General features: G+C 40.0%; 1 protein-coding gene across 1 annotated transcript in view; it reads left to right on the top strand.

The window, feature by feature from the left end:
• The first annotated feature begins 13,805 nt into the window (after positions 1-13,805).
• Positions 13,806-20,447, top strand: part of LOC129267237 (uncharacterized) — a 32,863-nt gene continuing 26,221 nt past the window's right edge. Inside the window, exon 1 of the mRNA XM_064103269.1 lies at positions 13,806-19,226. Coding sequence (XP_063959339.1) covers positions 13,806-19,226 — 5,421 coding nt within the window. The remainder of the gene's footprint in view (positions 19,227-20,447) is intronic.

Here is a 20,447-nt window from a genome sequence, read left to right as displayed (position 1 = left end):
CCTTCTCCAAGTGGCACCTTGCTCAGTTATATAACCCGGACTAACAGTGTTTGGTGAGCCCAGACAAACAAACTTTATTGAATGTAATATTGTATTACCTGACTTCAGGATAAAATATCAAAACATGGCAGACTTAAACACTTGAAATATATTCCTTGTCTGGTGGGGTTTTCAAACTGTGAAGTTGGTTTGATATTCAGGTTCGATATTCAAACGCATGTGAAGTTGGCCCAATATTCGATTTTCAAAAAAACTAGGGGGTTTGAAAGCAAATTAGGGGATCTAACAGGTGCAGCACGTCTCGGGCAACCATAAAAAGACTGGCTTGTCCTAGTACGAGAACATTGAGAGGACAAACGTCAGTGAAATAAAGGGCATGGAATTTTTAATTTTGATTTTTTTTTTCGGGGGCACCCAGGGATATCCCGACGGCTTAGCCAGGGCAATCAGGTATCCTAACTTGTAGAACTCGACTCGGGAAACAACATAAACAATTGTTTGACCCGGCGCATGCACATTTAGGGGGCTCAAATTAACAAAATTAAAGGAACAAAAGGCTATTTATCATATTTGTTTAATTTAAAAAAAAACAAAAAATTCAAGGGGCCCCCAGGGATATCCAGACGGCCTAGCCGGGATAACCACGTATCCTTACTTGTAGAACTCGACTCGGGCAACCAGATAAACACTACTTTGACCCGGCGCATATAATTTTAGGGGGCTCAAATTAACAAAATTAAAGGAATAAGGGGATATTAATTGCATTTTTTTAATTTAACAAAACATTTTTTTCAAAGGGCCCCAGGGACATCCCGACGGCCTAGCCGGGGTAACCACGTATCCTAACTTGTAGAACTTGACTCGGGCAATTAGATAAACACTAGCTAAACCCGGTGCATGCACATTTAAGGGGGCTCGAATTAACAAAGTTAAAGGAACAAAGGGCTTTTTATCGTATTTTTTTAATTTAAAAAAAGTATTTTTTCAAGGGGCCCCCAGGGATATCCAAACGGCCTAGCCAGGGTAACCACGTATTATAACTTGTAGAAATAGAGACGGGCAACCAGATAAACACTAGTTTGACCCGGCGCATGCACATTTAGGGGCTCAAATTGACAAAATTAGAGGACTAAAGGGCTATTTATCGCCTTTTTTTATTAATTTTTTTTTCAAAATAGTGTTTATCTGGTTGCCCGAGTTGAGTTCTACAAGTAAGGATACGTGGTTACCCCAGGTAGGCCGTCGGGATATCCCTGGGGGCCCCTTGAAAAAATACTTTTTTTTAATTAAAAAAAGTAGCCCTTTGTCAATTTTGTCAATTTGAGCCCCTAAATGTGCATGCGTCGGGTCAAACCAGTGTTTATCTGGTTGCCCGAGTCAAGTTTTACAAGTTAGGACACGTGGTTACCCTGGCTAGGCCGTTGAAAATTTTTTTTTTCAAAGGGCCCCCAGGGACATCCTGACGGCCTACCTGGGGTAACCACGTATCCTTACTTGTAGAACTCAACTCGGGCAACCAGATAAACACTATTTTGACCCGGCGCATGCACATTTAGGGCTCAAACTAACAAAATTAAAGGAATAGGGGCTATTTATCGCATTTTTTTTATTAAAAAAAGTATTTTGTTCAAGGCGCCCCCAGGGATATCCCGACGGCCTAGCCGGGGTAACCACGTATTTTGACTTGTAGAACTCAACTCGGGCAACCAGATAAACACTATTTTGACTCGGCGCATGCACATTTAGGGCTCAAACTAACAAAATTAAAGGAATAAGGGGCTATTTATCGCATTTTTTTATTAAAAAAAGTATTTTGTTCAAGGCGCCCCCAGGGATATCCCGACGGCCTAGCCGGGGTAACCACGTATCCTAACTTGTATAACGTGACTCAGGAAACTAGATAAACACTAGCTTGACCCGGTGCATGCACATTTAAGGGGCTTAAATTAACAAAATTAAAGGAACAAAGGGCTATTTATTGCATTTTTTTAATTAAAAAAAGTATTTTTTTTCAAAGGGCCCCCAGGGATTCCAACGGCCTAGCCAGGGTAACTACGTGTCCTAACTTGTAAAACTTGACTCGGGCAACCAGATAAACACTGGTTTGACCCGACGCATGCACATTTAGGGGCTCAAATTGACAAAATTGACAAAGGGCTACTTATAATATTTTTTTAATTTAAAAAAAGTATTTTTTCAAGGGGCCCCCAGGGATATCCCGACGGCATAGCCAGGGTAACCACGCATCCAAACTTGTAGAACGTGACTCGGGCAACCAGATAAACACTAGTTTGACCCGGCGCATGCACATTTAGGGGCTCAAACTAACAAAATTAAAGGAATAGGGGACTATTTATCGCATTTTTTTATTTAAAAAAGTATTTTGTTCAAGGGGCCCCCAGCGATATCCCGACGGCCTAGCCGGGGTAACCACGTATCCTCACTTGTAGAAATCTACTCGGGCAACCAGATAAGTACTACTCTGACCCGGGGAATTTAATTTTAGGGGGCTCAAATTAACAAAATTAAAGGAATAAGGGGCTATTTATCGCATTTTTTTAATTAAAAAAAATATTTTTTTTTCAAAGGGCCCCCAGGGACATCCTGACGGCCTACCTGGGGTAACCACGTATCCTTACTTGTAGAACTCAACTCGGGCAACCAGATAAACACTATTTTGACCCGGCGCATGCACATTTAGGGCTCAAACTAACAAAATTAAAGGAATAGGGGCTATTTATCGCATTTTTTTATTAAAAAAAGTATTTTGTTCAAGGCGCCCCCAGGGATATCCCGACGGCCTAGCCGGGGTAACCACGTATCCTAACTTGTATAACGTGACTCAGGAAACTAGATAAACACTAGCTTGACCCGGTGCATGCACATTTAGGGGGCTTAAATTAACAAAATTAAAGGAACAAAGGGCTATTTATTGCATTTTTTTAATTAAAAAAAAGTATTTTTCAAAGGGCCCCCAGGGACATCCTGACGGCCTACCTGGGGTAACCACGAATCCTTACTTGTAGAACTCAACTCGGGCAACCAGATAAACACTATTTTGACCCGGCGCATGCACATTTAGGGCTCAAACTAACAAAATTAAAGGAATAAGGGGCTATTTATCGCAATTTTTTATTAAAAAAAGTATTTGTTCAAGGCGCCCCAAGGGATATCCCGACGGCCTAGTCGGGGTAACCACGTATCCTAACTTGTAGAACTCGACTCGGGCAACCAGATAAACACTATTTTGACTCGGCGCATGCACATTTAGGGCTCAAACTAACAAAATTAAAGGAATAAGGGGCTATTTATCGCATTTTTTTATTTAAAAAAGTATTTTGTTCAAGGCGCCCCCAGGGATATCCCGACGGCCTAGCCGGGGTAACCACGTATCCTAACTTGTATAACGTGACTCAGGAAACTAGATAAACACTAGCTTGAACCGGCGCATGCACATTTAGGGGGCTCAAATTAACAAAATTAAAGGAATAAAGGGCTATTTATCGCATTTTTTTAATTAAAAAAAGTATTTTTTAAAAGGGGCCCCCAGGGATATCCCGACGGCCTAGCCAGGGTAACCACGTATCAAAACTTGTAGAAATCGACTCAGGCAACCAGATATACACTAGCTTGACCCGGTGCATGCAAATTTAGGGGGCTTAAATTAAAGGAAATAAAAGGAACAAAGGGCTATTTATTGCATTTTTTTTATTTAAAAAAGTATTTTTTTCAAAGGGCCCCCAGGGACATCCTGACGGCCTAGCCGGGGTAACCACGTATCCTTACTTGTAGAACGTGACTCAGGAAACTAGATAAACACTAGCTTGAACCGGCGCATGCACATTTAGGCGGCTCAAATTAACAAAATTAAAGGAATAAAGGGCTATTTATCGCATTTTTTTAATTAAAAAAAGTATTTTTTTAAAGGGGCCCCCAGGGATATCCCGACGGCCTAGCCAGGGTAACCACGTGTCCAAACTTGTAGAAATCGACTCGGGCAACCAGATATACACTAGCTTGACCCGGTGCATGCACATTTAGGGGGCTTAAATTAACAAAATTAAAGGAACAAAGGGCTATTTATTGCATTTTTTTAATAAAAAAAAAGTATTTTTCAAAGGGCCCCCAGGGACATCCTGACGGCCTACCTGGGGTAACCACGTATCCTTACTTGTAGAACTCAATTCGGGCAACCAGATAAACACTATTTTGACCCGGCGCATGCACATTTAGGGCTCAAACTAACAAAATTAAAGGAATAAGGGGCTATTTATCGCATTTTTTTATTAAAAAAAGTATTTTGTTCAAGGCGCCCCCAGGGATATCCCGACGGCCTAGCCGGGGTAACCACGTATCCTAACTTGTAGAACTCGACTGCGGCAACCAGATAAACACTATTTTGACTCGGCGCATGCACATTTAGGGCTCAAACTAACAAAATTAAAGGAATAAGGGGCTATTTATCGCATTTTTTTATTTAAAAAAGTATTTTGTTCAAGGCGCCCCCAGGGATATCCCGACGGCCTAGCCGGGGTAACCACGTATCCTAACTTGTATAACGTGACTCAGGAAACTAGATAAACACTAGCTTGAACCGGCGCATGCACATTTAGGGGGCTCAAATTAACAAAATTAAAGGAATAAAGGGCTATTTATCGCAATTTTTTAATAAATAAAAGTATTTTTTTCAAGGGGCCCCCAGGGATATCCCGACGGCCTAGCCAGGGTAACCACGTATCAAAACTTGTAGAAATCGACTCGGGCAACCAGATATACACTAACTTGACCCAGTGCATGCACATTTAGGGGGCTTAAATTAACGAAATTAAAGGAACAAAGGGCTATTTATTGCATTTGTTTAATTAAAAAAAAGTATTTTTTCAAGGGGCCCCCAGGGATATCCCGACGGCCTAGCCAGGGTAACCAAGTATCCTAACTTGTAAAACTCGACTCGGGCAACCAGATAAACACTACTTTGATCCGGCCCATATGATTATAGGGGGCTCAAATTAACAAAATTAAAGGAACAAAGGGCTTGTTATCGTATTTTTTTTCATAAAAAAAGTATTTTTTTCAAGGGGCCTCCAGGGATATCCCGACGGCCTAGCCAGGGTAACCACGTATTTTAACTTGTAGAACTCGACTCGGGCAACCAGATAAACACTAGTTTGACCCGGCGCATGCACATTTAGGGGCTCAAACTAACAAAATTAAAGGAATAAGGGGCTATTTATCGCATTTTTTAATTAAGAAAAGTATTTTGTTCAAGGCGCCCCCAGGGATATCCCGACGGCCTAGCCAGGGTAACCACGTATCCAAACTTGTAAAAATCGACTCGGGGAACCAGATATACACTAGCTTGACCCGGTGCATGCACATTTAGGGGGCTCAAATTAACAAAATTAAAGGAATTAAGGGCTATTTATCGCATTTTGTTAATTAAAAAAAGTATTTTTTTTTCAAAGGGCCCCCAGGGATATCCCGACGGCCTAGCCGGGGCAATCAGGTATCCTAACTTGTAGAACTCGACTAGGGCAACAACATAAACACTAGCTTGACCCGGTGCATGCATATTTAGGGGGCTCAAATTAACAAAATTAAAGGAACAAAGGGCTATTTATCATATTTTTTTAATTTCAAAAAAAGTATTTTTTCAAGGGGCCCCCAGGGATATCCTGACGGCATAGCCAAGGTAACCACGTATCCTAACTTGAAGAACTCGACTCGGGCAACCAGATAAACACTAGTTTGATCCGGCGCATGCAAATTTAGGGGCTCAAATTGACAAAATTAGAGGACTAAAGGGCTTTTTTTTGGTTTTTTTTTTATTAAAAAAAAAAAAATATTTCAAAGGGGCCCGAAAGGATATCCCAACGGCCTAGCCGGGGCCCTCAGGTATCCTAACTTGTAGAACTTGACTATGGCAACAACATACACACTAGCTTGACCCGGTGCATGCATATTTAGGGGGCTCAAGTTAACAAAATCAAAGGAACAAAGGGCTATTTATCATATTTTTTAAATTAAAAAAAAGATTTTTCAAGGCGCCCCCAGGGATATCCCGACGGCCTAGCCAGGGTAACCACGTATCCAAACTTGTAGAAATCGACTCGGGGAACCAGATATACACTAGCTTGACCCGGTGCATGCACATTTAGGGGGCTCAAATTAACAAAATTAAAGGAATTAAGGGCTATTTATCGCATTTTGTTAATTAAAAAAAGTATTTTTTTTTCAAAGGGCCCCCAGGGATATCCCGACGGCCTAGCCGGGGCAATCAGGTATCCTAACTTGTAGAACTCGACTAGGGCAACAACATAAACACTAGCTTGACCCGGTGCATGCATATTTAGGGGGCTCAAATTAACAAAATTAAAGGAACAAAGGGCTATTTATCATATTTTTTTAATTTCAAAAAAAGTATTTTTTCAAGGGGCCCCCAGGGATATCCTGACGGCATAGCCAAGGTAACCACGTATCCTAACTTGAAGAACTCGACTCGGGCAACCAGATAAACACTAGTTTGATCCGGCGCATGCAAATTTAGGGGCTCAAATTGACAAAATTAGAGGACTAAAGGGCTTTTTTTTTTTTTTTTTTTTATTAAAAAAAAAAAAATATTTCAAAGGGGCCCGAAAGGATATCCCGACGGCCTAGCCGGGGCCCTCAGGTATCCTAACTTGTAGAACTTGACTATGGCAAGAACATACACACTAGCTTGACCCGGTGCATGCATATTTAGGGGGCTCTAGTTAACAAAATCAAAGGAACAAAGGGCTATTTATCATATTTTTTAAATTAAAAAAAAGATTTTTCAAGGCGCCCCAGGGATATCCCGACGGCCTAGCCGGGGTAACCACGTATTTTGACTTGTAGAACTCAACTCGGGCAACCAGATAAACACTATTTTGACCCGGCGCATGCACATTTATGGCTCAAACTAACAAAATTAAAGGAATAAGGGGCTATTTATCGCATTTTTTTATTTAAAAAATTATTTTTTCAAAGGGCCCCCAGGGACATCCTGACGGCCTAGCCGGGGTGCGCGTTTCCGTTTTACACCCTGGCGAAGGCATTTTCCGGAAAAATAGCCACAAAGCGACTAGTGAAGAGTCTACGTCTACGTTTGTTTACATAATCAGCTGGGCGCGATCCAAAAGTCCGCACCGAAGATATCCGCAGAACATACGTGCAAATGCAGCTGAGCTTATAGACCAAAAGCTTCAGTCTCTGTATTTTGGTTGTTCCGCTGTACGTTGGCTTCATGATTTTTTTTACTTTATCGCACATGATCGTTTATATGAATGAAAACGAATAATAGCTAAAATATTGAAAAATAAAACACATAATTACTTTTTTTCATATTATATCTATCCTTATATCTATCATATCTGTCTATCCAATATCTATGTTATAAATCAATATATGGTACTACATGATATATCTATCTGTTAATTTGTCTATCTACTCTGTCTCTCTCATTCTCTATCTACCTATCTATCTGTCTATCTATCTATCCATCTAACATCTATCTCTCAAATTCTCTATCTATCCATCTGTCTCTCTTTTATTTCTCTCTATCCATCTGTTAATCTACTCATGTGCAATATCAACATTGATTCGACTTCCTTCGGGAGTCTATTTCCTCAGCTCTACTTTTCCCTTTTTTGTGCTCGATTCGATTCAATTACTACTTTATTTACTTGTTACCATTGTTAAATGTCTTGTATTGCATAATGAGTTTTTTTTCTTCTGAAGGTTGCCTCCTATTCTCTTTCAAATTCCACCTTTTGCTTTCCCTTCTCTTTGTCTTATCCCAATTTCTTTCCCTTCTCTCACCTCTTTCTTCTTAATCTTTCATTCCGCTTTTTTCTTCTTTGGTGACACTTTACTTTTGGCCTTTTGTATTTATTTATGATACATTTATTTTTTATCTGTATGAATTTGTATTGTATTTGATATTTATTTATAATGTTTACTTTATATTTTGTTATGATTCTATTTGTATGTTAACATTCACTTATTTCAGTCTTTGACTGCTTGTGATTGTATTTTGATAGTTTTTATATATATCTAAAATTCTCTCTATCTATCCATCTGTCTGTCTTTTTCTCTCTCTCTATCTATCTATCCATCTGTCTGTCTTTTTCTCTCTATCCGTCTATGTATCTATCTCTCAAATTATATATCTATCTATCTATTTATGTAACTACAGTATCTATATATTAATCTCCTCTGTCTCTCTCTCTCTATCTATCCATCTGTCTTTCTCTAGTTCTCTCTCTCTCTCTATCAATCTATCTATCTATCTTCTATCTATCTATCTATCTATCTATCTATCTATCTATCTATCTATCTATCTATCTATCTATCTATATGTAACTGCAATATCTATCGATCTGTTAATTTGTCGCTCTTCTCTGTCTCTTTCATTCTTTATCTATCTATCCATCTAACATCTACCTATCTCTCAAATTCTCTATCTCTCTCTCCCCCTCTATCTATCTATCCATCTGTCTGTCTTTCTCTATTTCTCTCTATCTATCTTCTATCTATCTATTAAGCTAGCTATCTATGTAACTACAGTTTCTATTTATCTGTTAATTTGTCTATCTTCTCTGTCTCTCTCATTCTTTATCTATCTATCTAACATCTATCTATCTCTCAGATTCTCTATCTCTCTCTCTCTCTCTCTCTCTTTCTCTCTCTATTTATCCATCTGTCTGTCTTTTTTTCTCTCTATTTATTTTTATCCGTCCATATATCTATCTATCTATCTATCTATCTATCTATCTATCTATCTATCTATATATCTATCTATCTATCTATCTATAACATCTCTCCATCTCTCAAGTTTTCTCCCCCCCCCCCCATCTATCTATCTATCCATCTCTCTGTCTTTCTCTCTCTCTCTCTCTCTCTACTTATATTTATCTATCTGTCTATCTATCTATGTCTCTATCTATTTATCAGTCTTCTATATCTATCTTTCGGCATCTAAGTGTATCAATCCATCAAACTTCAATTTTCTTTCTATTATATGTATCTGTTTATTTTTATTTTGTCTGTCATTCTATTCATTTAGTTAATAATTTATATTTAGAAAAAAAAAACTTTTTCATAACTTTTCATTATAAAAAACGCAACTGCAAAAGCATGTTCGGATTTCACTCATATAACTGCTCTCTGTACATGAAGTGCCGAGGAACTCTATGCTCTGATCAGTAACTGTGCAGATTGCATGCGGTGGTGTGGGGCTCGCCTGTGTCGCACGCTGCAACCAGCGACGTGTGTAGACTCTTCACTAGTCGCTTTGTGGCTATTTTTGCGGAAAATGCCTTCGCCAGGGTGTAAAACGGAAACGCGCAGCCGGCGCGGGGTAACCACGTATCCTTACTTGTAGAACGTGACTCAGGAAACTAGATAAACACTAGCTTGAACCGCGCATGCACATTTAGGGGGCTCAAATTAACAAAATTAAAGGAATAAAGGGCTATTTATCGCAATTTTTTAATAAATAAAAGTATTTTTTTCAAGGGGCCCCCAGGGATATCCCGACGGCCTAGCCAGGGTAACCACGTATCCAAACTTGTAGAAATCGACTCGGGCAACCAGATATACACTAACTTGACCCAGTGCATGCACATTTAGGGGGCTTAAATTAACGAAATTAAAGGAACAAAGGGCTATTTATTGCATTTGTTTAATTAAAAAAAAGTATTTTTTCAAGGGGCCCCCAGGGATATCCCGACGGCCTAGCCAGGGTAACCAAGTATCCTAACTTGTAAAACTCGACTCGGGCAACCAGATAAACACTACTTTGATCCGGCCCATATGATTATAGGGGGCTCAAATTAACAAAATTAAAGGAACAAAGGGCTTGTTATCGTATTTTTTTTCATAAAAAAAAGTATTTTTTTCAAGGGGCCTCCAGGGATATCCCGACGGCCTAGCCAGGGTAACCACGTATTTTAACTTGTAGAACTCGACTCGGGCAACCAGATAAACACTAGTTTGACCCGGCGCATGCACATTTAGGGGCTCAAACTAACAAAATTAAAGGAATAAGGGGCTATTTATCGCATTTTTTAATTAAAAAAAGTATTTTGTTCAAGGCGCCCCCAGGGATATCCCGACGGCCTAGCCAGGGTAACCACGTATCCAAACTTGTAGAAATTGACTCGGGGAACCAGATATACACTAGCTTGACCCGGTGCATGCACATTTAGGGGGCTCAAATTAACAAAATTAAAGGAATTAAGGGCTATTTATCGCATTTTGTTAATTAAAAAAAGTATTTTTTTTTCAAAGGGCCCCCAGGGATATCCCGACGGCCTAGCCGGGGCAATCAGGTATCCTAACTTGTAGAACTCGACTAGGGCAACAACATAAACACTAGCTTGACCCGGTGCATGCATATTTAGGGGGCTCAAATTAACAAAATTAAAGGAACAAAGGGCTATTTATCATATTTTTTTAATTTCAAAAAAAGTATTTTTTCAAGGGGCCCCCAGGGATATCCTGACGGCATAGCCAAGGTAACCACGTATCCTAACTTGAAGAACTCGACTCGGGCAACCAGATAAACACTAGTTTGATCCGGCGCATGCAAATTTAGGGGCTCAAATTGACAAAATTAGAGGACTAAAGGGCTTTTTTTTTGTTTTTTTTTTTGGTTTTATTTTTTCAAGGGGCCCCCAGGGATATCCTGACGGCATAGCCAAGGTAACCACGTATCCTAACTTGAAGAACTCGACTCGGGCAACCAGATAAACACTAGTTTGATCCGGCGCATGCAAATTTAGGGGCTCAAATTGACAAAATTAGAGGACTAAAGGGCTTTTTTTTGGTTTTTTTTTTATTAAAAAAAAAAAAATATTTCAAAGGGGCCCGAAAGGATATCCCGACGGCCTAGCCGGGGCCCTCAGGTATCCTAACTTGTAGAACTTGACTATGGCAACAACATAAACACTAGCTTGACCCGGTGCATGCATATTTAGGGGGCTCAAGTTAACAAAATCGAAGGAACAAAGGGCTATTTATCATATTTTTTAAATTAAAAAAAAGATTTTTCAAGGGGCCCCCGGGGATATCCCGACGGCATAGCCAGGGTAACCATGTATCCAAACTTGTAGAACTCAACTCGGGCAACCAGATAAACACTATTTTGACCCGGCGCATGCACATTTAGGGCTCAAACTAACAAAATTAAAGGAAAAAGGGGCTATTTATCGCATTTTTTTATTAAAAAAAGTATTTTGTTCAAGGCGCCCCAGGGATATCCCGACGGCCTAGCCGGGGTAACCACGTATTTTGACTTGTAGAACTCAACTCGGGCAACCAGATAAACACTATTTTGACCCGGTGCATGCACATTTAGGGGGCTCAAACTAACAAAATTAAAGGAATAAGGGGCTATTTATCGCATTGATTGCCCGAGTCGAGTTCTACAAGTAAGGACACGTGGTTACCCTGGCTAGGCCGTCGGGATATCCCTTGGGGCCCCTTGAAAAAAATACTTTTTAAATTAAAATAATGCTCTAAATAGCCCTTTATTCCCTTTAATTTTGTTAATTTGAGCCCCTAAATTTGCATGCGCCGGATCAAACTAGTGTTTATGTTGTTGCCCTAGTCGAGTTCTTTAAGTTAGGATACGTGGTTACCTTGGCTATGCCGTCAGGATATCCCTGGGGGCCCCTTGAAAAAAATACTTTTTTTTAAATTAAAAAAATATGATAAATAGCCCTTTATTCCTTTAATTTTTTTAATTTGAGCCCCCTAAATGTGCATGCGCCGGGTCTAGCTAGTGTTTATCTGGTTGCCCGAGTCGAGTTCTACAAATAAGGATACATGGTTACCCTGGCTAGGCCGTCGGGATATCCCTGGGGGCCCCTTGAAAAAAATACTTTTTAAATTAAAATAATGCTCTAAATAGCCCTTTATTCCCTTTAATTTTGTTAATTTGAGCCCCCTAAATGTGCATGCACCGGGTCAAGCTAGTGTATATCTGGTTGCCCGAGTCGATTTCTACAAGTTAGGAAACGTGGTTACCCTGGCTAGGCCGTCGGGATATCCCTGGGGGCCCCTTTAAAAAATACTTTTTTTAATTAAAATAATGCTCTAAATAGCCCTTTATTCCATTTAATTTTGTTAATTTGAGCCCCCTAAATGTGCATGCTCCGGGTCAAGCGAGTGTTTATCTGGTTGCCCGAGTTGAGTTCTACAAGTTAAAATACGTGGTTACCCTGGCTAGGCCGTCGGGATAGTTTTTTTAATTAAAATAATGCTCTAAATAGCCCTTTATTCCCATTAATTTTGTTAATTTGAGCCCCCTAAATGTGCATGCGCCGGGTCAAGCGAGTGTTATCTGGTTGCCTAGTAAAGTTCCACAAGTTGGGAAACGTGCTTACCCTGGCTAGGCCGTCGGGATATCCCTGGGGGCCCCCTTGAAAAAAATACTTTTTTAAAATGAAAAAAAAATACGATAAAATGCCCTTTGTTCCTTTAATTTTGTTAATTTGAGCCCCCTAAAATTATATGCGCTGGATCAAAGTAGTGTTTATCTAGTTGCCCGAGTCGATTTCTACAAGTTTGGATACGTGGTTACCCTGGCTAGGCCGTCGGGATATCCCTGGGGGCCCCTTGAAAATATTACTTTTTTAAATAAGAAAAAATGCGATAAATAGCCCTTTATTCCTTTAATTTTGTTAATTTGAGCCCCTAAATGTGCATGCGCCGGGTCAAGCTAGTGTTTATCTGGTTGCCCGAGTCGAGTTTTACAAGTAAGGATACGTGGTTATCCTGGCTAGGCCGTCGGGATATCCCTGGTGGCCCCTTGAAAAAAATATTTTTTTTTATTAAAAAAATGCTCTAAGTAGCCCTTTATTCTCTTTAATTGTGTTACTTTGAGGCCCCTAAATGTGCATGCACCGGGTCAAGCTAGTGTTTATCTGGTTGCCCTAGTCAATATCACAAGTTGGGAAACGTGGTTACCCTGGCTAGGCCGTCAGGATATCCCTGGGGGCCCCTTGAAAAAATACTTTTTTAAATTAAAATAATGCTCTAAATAGCCCTTTATTCCCTTTAATTTTGTTAATTTGAGCCCCCTAAATGTACATGCGCCGGGTCAAGCTAGTGTTTATCTGGTTGTCCGAGTCGAGTTCTACAAGTTAGGATACGTGGTTACCCTGGCTAGGCCGTCGGGATATCCTTAGGTGCCCCTCGAAAAAAATAATTCAAAATGTCATGCTCATATATTCACTGACGTTGTCCCTTAAATGTCCTCGTACTAGGGCAAGCCAGTGGATTTATGGTTGCCCGAGACGTGCTGCACCTTTAAACCAAAGACGTGTTAAACCCCCTATTTATAGCTTTCAAAACCCCTAATTTTTTAATACCGAAAATCAACCAAATTTACACGCGTTTGAATATCGAACCTGAATATCGAACGTACTTCACAGTTTGAATATCGAATATCCAACCAACTTCCTGCCGGTGAAAAACAGCTACATCCGGAAAGCCGAGTTTTTGTCACTTTGACCCGGTGACTGTGATGCACAATAGCCATGGCTGCCTCCGTCGGTATTTACGAACTGGTTTTTATTGCACTTGAATGGCGGCGAGTAGACTGTCATAAGTTTCACAAAACTTCGTGTATCATTTACCTCGCAAGGAATAAAGAAGGGGCGGAAAACACTTCAACCATGCCATCAAATTAAGTTCGAGATTCCGAATAAAACATTTTAATTTAGAAGCTACATGATGTGATCAAGGCTAAACAGCAGTAAGTCGGTATCTTTGACATTATGGATTTGCAAAGGGCAGTTTCGAAAGGGAAGATTAGCAAAGTAAGGCAATCGATCAAAGAGGGTGCTAACATACACCAGACAGACCAAGATGGAAACACATGTTTACACATTGCAGTTAAGAACGAACAAGGAGACATCATTGAATATCTCATAAAACATGGAGCTGATGTCAAAAAGGCTACGTCAACGGGACTAACACCCTTACATCTTGCTGCCGCACAGGGACTTCTAAAGGCAGTGAACATTATTCTCAGTCATGGAGCTGAAGTGAATAAAGGGGGTGAGGATGATTTCACCGCACTACACTATGCAGCTAAGAATGGTCATCTTGATGTGACGAAACACCTCATCAGTCATGGAGCAGAAGTAAATAGAGGGGATAATAATGGTTTGACCCCATTACACAGTGCAGCTAAGAATTGTCATCTTGAAGTGACCAAACATCTCATCAATCAAGGAGCTGATGTAAATAGAGGGGATGACACCGTTTGGACTCCATTACACAGTGCAGCTAAGAATGGTCATCTTGATGTAACGAAACATCTCATCAGTCAAGGAGCTGAAGTAAATATAGGGGATGATACTGGTTTTACTGCATTACACTATGCAGCTTGGAATGGTCATCTTCATGTCACCGAATATCTCATCAGTCAAGGAGTTGAAGTAAATATAGGGGATGATACTAAATGTACTGCATTACACAGTGCAGCTCAGAATGGTCATCTTGATGTCACCAAATATCTCATCAGTCAAGGAGCTGAAGTGAATAAAAGGGATAATAGTGAGTGCATTGCATTGCACAGTGCAGCTAAGAATGGTCATATTGATGTAACCAAGCATCTCATTAGTCAAGGGGCTGAAGTGAATAAAGGGAATGATGTTGGTTTGACGGCATTACACTATGCAGCTGGAAATGGTCATCTTGATGTCACCAAATATGTCATCAGTCAAGGAGCTGACGTGAATAGAAAGGATGCTACTGGTTTGACTGCATTACACAATGCAACTGGGAATGGTCATCTTGATGTCACCAAGTATCTTAGTAGTGAAGAAGTTAAAGTGAATAGCACGAATCATACTGATTGGTCTGCATTACACAGGGCAGCTCAAAATGGTCATCTTGATGTCACCCAATATTTAATCAGTCAAGGAGCTGACGTGAATAGAAAGGATGCTCCTGGTTTTACTGCATTACACTATGCAGCTGGGAACGGTCATCTTGATGTCATCAAATGTCTCATCATTCAAGGAGCTGAAGTGAACATATGGAATGATCCCGGTTCGACTGCATTACACATTGCAGCACAAAATGGCCATCTTGATGTCTCCAAATATCTCATCAGCCATGGAGCTGAAGTGAATAGAGGGAATAATACTGATTTGACTGCATTACACTATGCAGCTTTGAATGGTCATCTTGATGTCACCCAACATCTCATCAGTCAAGGAGCTAAGGTGAATAAACGGAATAATGATGGAAATACTGCATTATATATTGCATCCCTGAATGGTCATCTTGGTGTCATCATAATACTCATTAGTGAAGGAGCTGAAGTAAATAAAGGGAATAATAATGGAAATACCGCATTATACATCGCTTGCAAGAATGAGCGTCTTCATGTCATCCAATATCTCATTAGTCGTGGAGCTGATGTGAATGAACGAAATGATGATGGCTCGACCGCCTTACACAGTACAGCTGAGTATGGTCATCTTGATGTCAGCGAATATCTCATTAGTCATGGAGCTGAAGTGAATAGAGAGGATAATATTGGTGTGACTGCATTACACAGCGCAGCTAGGAATGGTCATCTTGATGTTATCAAATATCTCATCAGTCAAGGAGCTGAAGTAGATAGAGGGAATACTGGTTGGACCGCATTACAGGATGCAGCTAAGAATGGTAATCTTGATGTTATCAAATATCTCATCAGTCAAGGAGCTGAAGTAAACAGAGGGGATGACACTGAATGGACTGCTTTACAAATTGCAGGTCAGAATGGCCATCTGGAAGTCATCGAATATCTCATCAGTCAAGGAGCTGATCTGAATAAAGGGAATGATACTGGTTTGACTGCATTAGACTGTGCGGCTGAGTATGGTCATCTTGATGTCACCAAATATCTCATCGGTCAAGGAGCAAATGTGAATAAAAGAGATAGTGAGGGCTCGACCTCCTTACACAGTTCAGCTGAGAATGGTCATCTTGATGTCACCAGATATCTCATCAGTCACGGAGCTGAAGTGAATAGAGAGGACAATATTGGTTTGACTGCTTTACACAGTGCTACTAGGAATGGTCATCTTGATATCATCAAATATCTCATCAGTCAAGGAGCTAAAGTGGACACAGAGGATAATTCTGAATGGACTGCATTACACATTGCAGCTCAGAATGGTCATCTTGATGTCACCAAAAATCTCATCAGTCAAGGAGCTGATGTGAATAGAGGGGGGAAAGATGGTTGGACTGCATTACACAAAGCAGTTCAGAATGGTCATTTGGATGTCACCAAACATCTCATCAGTCAAGGAGCTGAAGTTGAGAGAGGGGATAATACTAAATGGACTGCACTGCACATTGCAGCTCAGAATAACCATCTGGATGTGACTAAACATCTCATCAGTCAAGGAGCTGAGGTAAAAAAAGAGAATGAGACTGGTAGGACCGCATTACACATTGCAGTTCAGAATGGTCATCTTGATGTCACCAGACATCTCATCAGTCAAGGAGCTGATGTGAATAGAGGGGGGAAAGATGGTTGGGCTGCATTACACGTTGCCGTTCAGAATGGTCATCTTGGTGTGTCCAAGTATCTCATCAGTCAAGGAGCTGATGTGAATAGAGGGGGAAAAGATGGTTGGACTGCATTTCATATTGCTGCTCAGAATGGTCCTCTTGATGTCACCAAGCATCCCATCAGTCATGGAACTGAGATGAATAGACGGAATAATAATGAAAGTACTTCATTATACAGTGCACCCCGGAATGGTCATCTTGACGTCATGAAAAATCTCATCAGTCAAGGAGCTGAAGTAAATAGAGTCAATGATACTGGTTGGACTGCATTACACATTGCAGCACATAATTGTCACCTTGATGTTATCTCATATCTCATCAGTAAAGGAGTTGATGTGAATAGAGGGGGGGAAAAAGATGGTTGGACTGCATTACAGATTGCTGCTAAGAATGGTCATCTTGATGTCACCAAGCATCTCATCAGTCTAGGAGCTGAAGTGAATACAGGGGATACTAATGGAAGTACTGCATTATATATTGCTGCTCAGAACGGTCACCTTGATGTCATCAAATATCTCATCAGTCAAGGAGCTGAAGTGAACAGATGGAATGATCCCGGTTCGACTGCATTACACATTGCAGCACATAATGGCTATCTTGATGTCTCCAAATATCTCATCAGCCAAGGAGCTGAAGTGAATAGAGGGAATAATACTGATTTGACTGCATTACACATTGCAGCTGAGAATGGTAATTTTGATCTTACCAAATATCTCATCACTCAAGGAGCCGATGTGAATAAAAGAGATAATAATGGCTCGACCGCCTTACACAGTACAGTCGAGTATGGTCATGTTGATGTCACCAAATATATCATCAGTCAAGGAGCTGACGTGAATAGAGGGAATGTTACTGGTTTGACTGCACTACACATTGCAGCAAAGAATGGTCATCCTGATATCATCAAATATCTCATCGGTCCAGCAGCTGAGGTGAATAGAGAGAATGATACTGGTTTGACTGCATTACACCTTGCAACAGAGAATGGTCATCTTAATGTCATCCAACTTCTCATTAATCAAGGAGCTGAAGTGAATAAAGGCAATGATACTGGTTTGACTGCATTATATATTGCATCACGTAATGGTCATCTTGGTGTCATCAAGTATCTCATCAGTCAAGGAGCTGAAGTGAATAGAGGTAATGATACTGGTTGGACTGCATTACACATTGCAGCACATAATGGTCACCTTAATGTTAGCATATATCTCATCAGTCAAGGAGCTGATGTGAATATAGGGGAAACAGATGGTTGGACTGCATTAAATATTGCAGCTCATAATGGTCATCTTGATGTCACCAAATATCTCATCAGTCAAGGAGCTGAAGTGAATAGAAGGGATAAGAATGGAATTGCTGCATTAGACAGTGCAGCTGAGAATGGGCATCTTGAAGTTGCCAAATACCTCATCAGTCAAGGAGCTGAAATGAATAGAGGCGATGATATTGGTAGGACTGCATTATATCTTGCAGTTCAAAATGGTCATCTTGCTGTCGCCAAATATCTCATCCATCTAGGAGCTGAAGTGAATACACAGGATATAACTGGCGGGACTGCATTACACAGTGCGGCTGAGAATGGTCATCTTGATGTAGCCAAATATCTAGTCAGTCAAGGAGCTGAAGTGAATAAAGGTGATAATATTGGTAGGACTGCATTACATATAGCAGCTAAGATTGATCGTCTTGATGTAGCCAAATATCTCGCCAGTCAAGGAGCTGAAGTGAATAGAGGGGATAATATTGGTAGGACTGCATTACATCTTGCAGCTCAGAATGGTCATCTTGCTGTCGCCAAATATCTCATCCATCTAGGAGCTGAAGTGAATACACAGAATATAACTGGTGGGACTGCATTACACAGTGCAGCTGACAATGGTCATCTTGATGTAGCCAAATATCTCGTCAGTCAAGGAGCCGAAGTGAATAGAGGGGATAATATTGGTAGGACTGCATTACATCTTGCAGCTCAGAATGGTCATCTTGCTGTCGCCAAATATCTCATCCATCTAGGAGCTGAAGTGAATACACAGAATATAACTGGTGGGACTGCATTACACAGTGCAGCTGAGAATGGTCATCTTGATGTAGCCAAATATCTCGTCAGTCATGGAGCTGAAGTGAATAGAGGGGATAATATTGGTAGGACTGCATTACATATAGCAGCTAAGATTGATCGTCTTGATGTAGCCAAATATCTCGCCAGTCAAGGAGCTGAAGTGAATAGAGGGGATAATACTGATTTGACTGCATTACACCTTGCAGCTCAGAATGGTCATCTTCATGTTTCCAAATATCTCATTAGTCGAGGAGCTGACGTGAACAGAGAAGATAGTGATGGTCAGACTGCATTGCGATTTACTGACCAGAATAGTCATGTTGAAGTTATGGAATACTTGATAAGTCGAGGAGCGAAAACAGACAAATGGATGGCTTATGGCGGTGCTACAGTACTCTCTACCGTTCAGGATGATCGCCGTGATATCGTTGCTGATCTCCAGTCACCAAGAGCACGTCCTGAGGTAGACGAAATCCACGGAACGATTCCTCTAGAGCCCACTTTGCTGCCTGGGTTCCAAAATATCGCTGAGAGTTTAGTCACATGTTCCACGTCCGAGGTAAGATCTTTAATATACTAATAACACTTCTTCTACTGTTATGTACTGATATTCAGTTTAATATCAGTTTTGAATTTCTTATTACCAAAATTGATCCAATTTACTCCATCGTTATATACTAGATTTAAACACAATACAATAATACATCAAACATCAGATGAAAGTTCAAACAAAACTTCAAGCACAAAATATGTGCCTCAGTACAATTTTCTCGTCCAAGTCTACCACAACAAAATTTGATTTTAATAAAGATTTAAATCAAACAAGTATAGAATTTCATCAAAATGTAATATAAATAGGAATAAGTTATGGCATTCAAAAGATTCGCATAATTTATTTACATCCTGGTCGGTATGCAGATGAGGGGACTGAAACATCACCCAGTCACTTTTCGATTTATTATATAATACAACGATCAGACCGGACAAAGGGCGCGCAATGAAACGCTCGAGATGAGTGCCATACATCGTTAAATATATAACGACCATTTTTTACCTTTCCGTATCCCGATAATGTTGTGTGAAAAACTTATGAGAGAAATGGTGAAGCGGTGAAGGAATAGACGATATTTACATTTCAGGATTTTTTTTTCCTTCAATTTTTTTTAAACCTTAAAGTACAGATGAATATATTTGAGAGGTTTCTGGGTAATAAAAGGTGAAATTGTCCACATTCGTTGCCCTTGTACCTTCTCCCAATTCTCTCATTTCCCCCATATGTTTCATACACAGCAGCGTGCCGATGTGCGAAATATTTACCTACTCAACGCTATTGGGCGCCCTTCCCCATGAATATTACCCAAGCGTTTTGAAAATTCTCCGAAGTGTCCGATCTTCCCCTTATCGTATCTTTGGAATGATGATTATGTGATATTTTAATTTTCTCCTCATTGTCATGTGAAAAAAAGCTCCCTGGACATGTTAAATTAACCATTTTTATTAGTCTGTTGTTTAGTAAATTTTGTCCTTATTGTCAAATCTGTGAAGAAAAATGGAATATTGTATTATTAAATCAATGAATTCAAAATGAGGGATGCCATTGATTTTTTTATATATATTATTGAGTTTGGCATAACTTATTTTGTAACAAACGAAAAAAGCGAAAAATTTTAATGTGATAACCATTCTTATTTTACATCCGACTTTGAAGAACTTTTCAGTATTAAATGTATGTTTGTTTGATATTTTCTCTATTAATTCAAATAAAAAAGTTCTTGGGTGT

This window comes from Lytechinus pictus, chromosome 8 (genome assembly GCF_037042905.1).
Source record: "Lytechinus pictus isolate F3 Inbred chromosome 8, Lp3.0, whole genome shotgun sequence".
Taxonomy (NCBI): Eukaryota; Metazoa; Echinodermata; class Echinoidea; order Temnopleuroida; family Toxopneustidae; genus Lytechinus; species Lytechinus pictus.
This window is presented reverse-complemented; position numbering and strand designations above follow the sequence as displayed.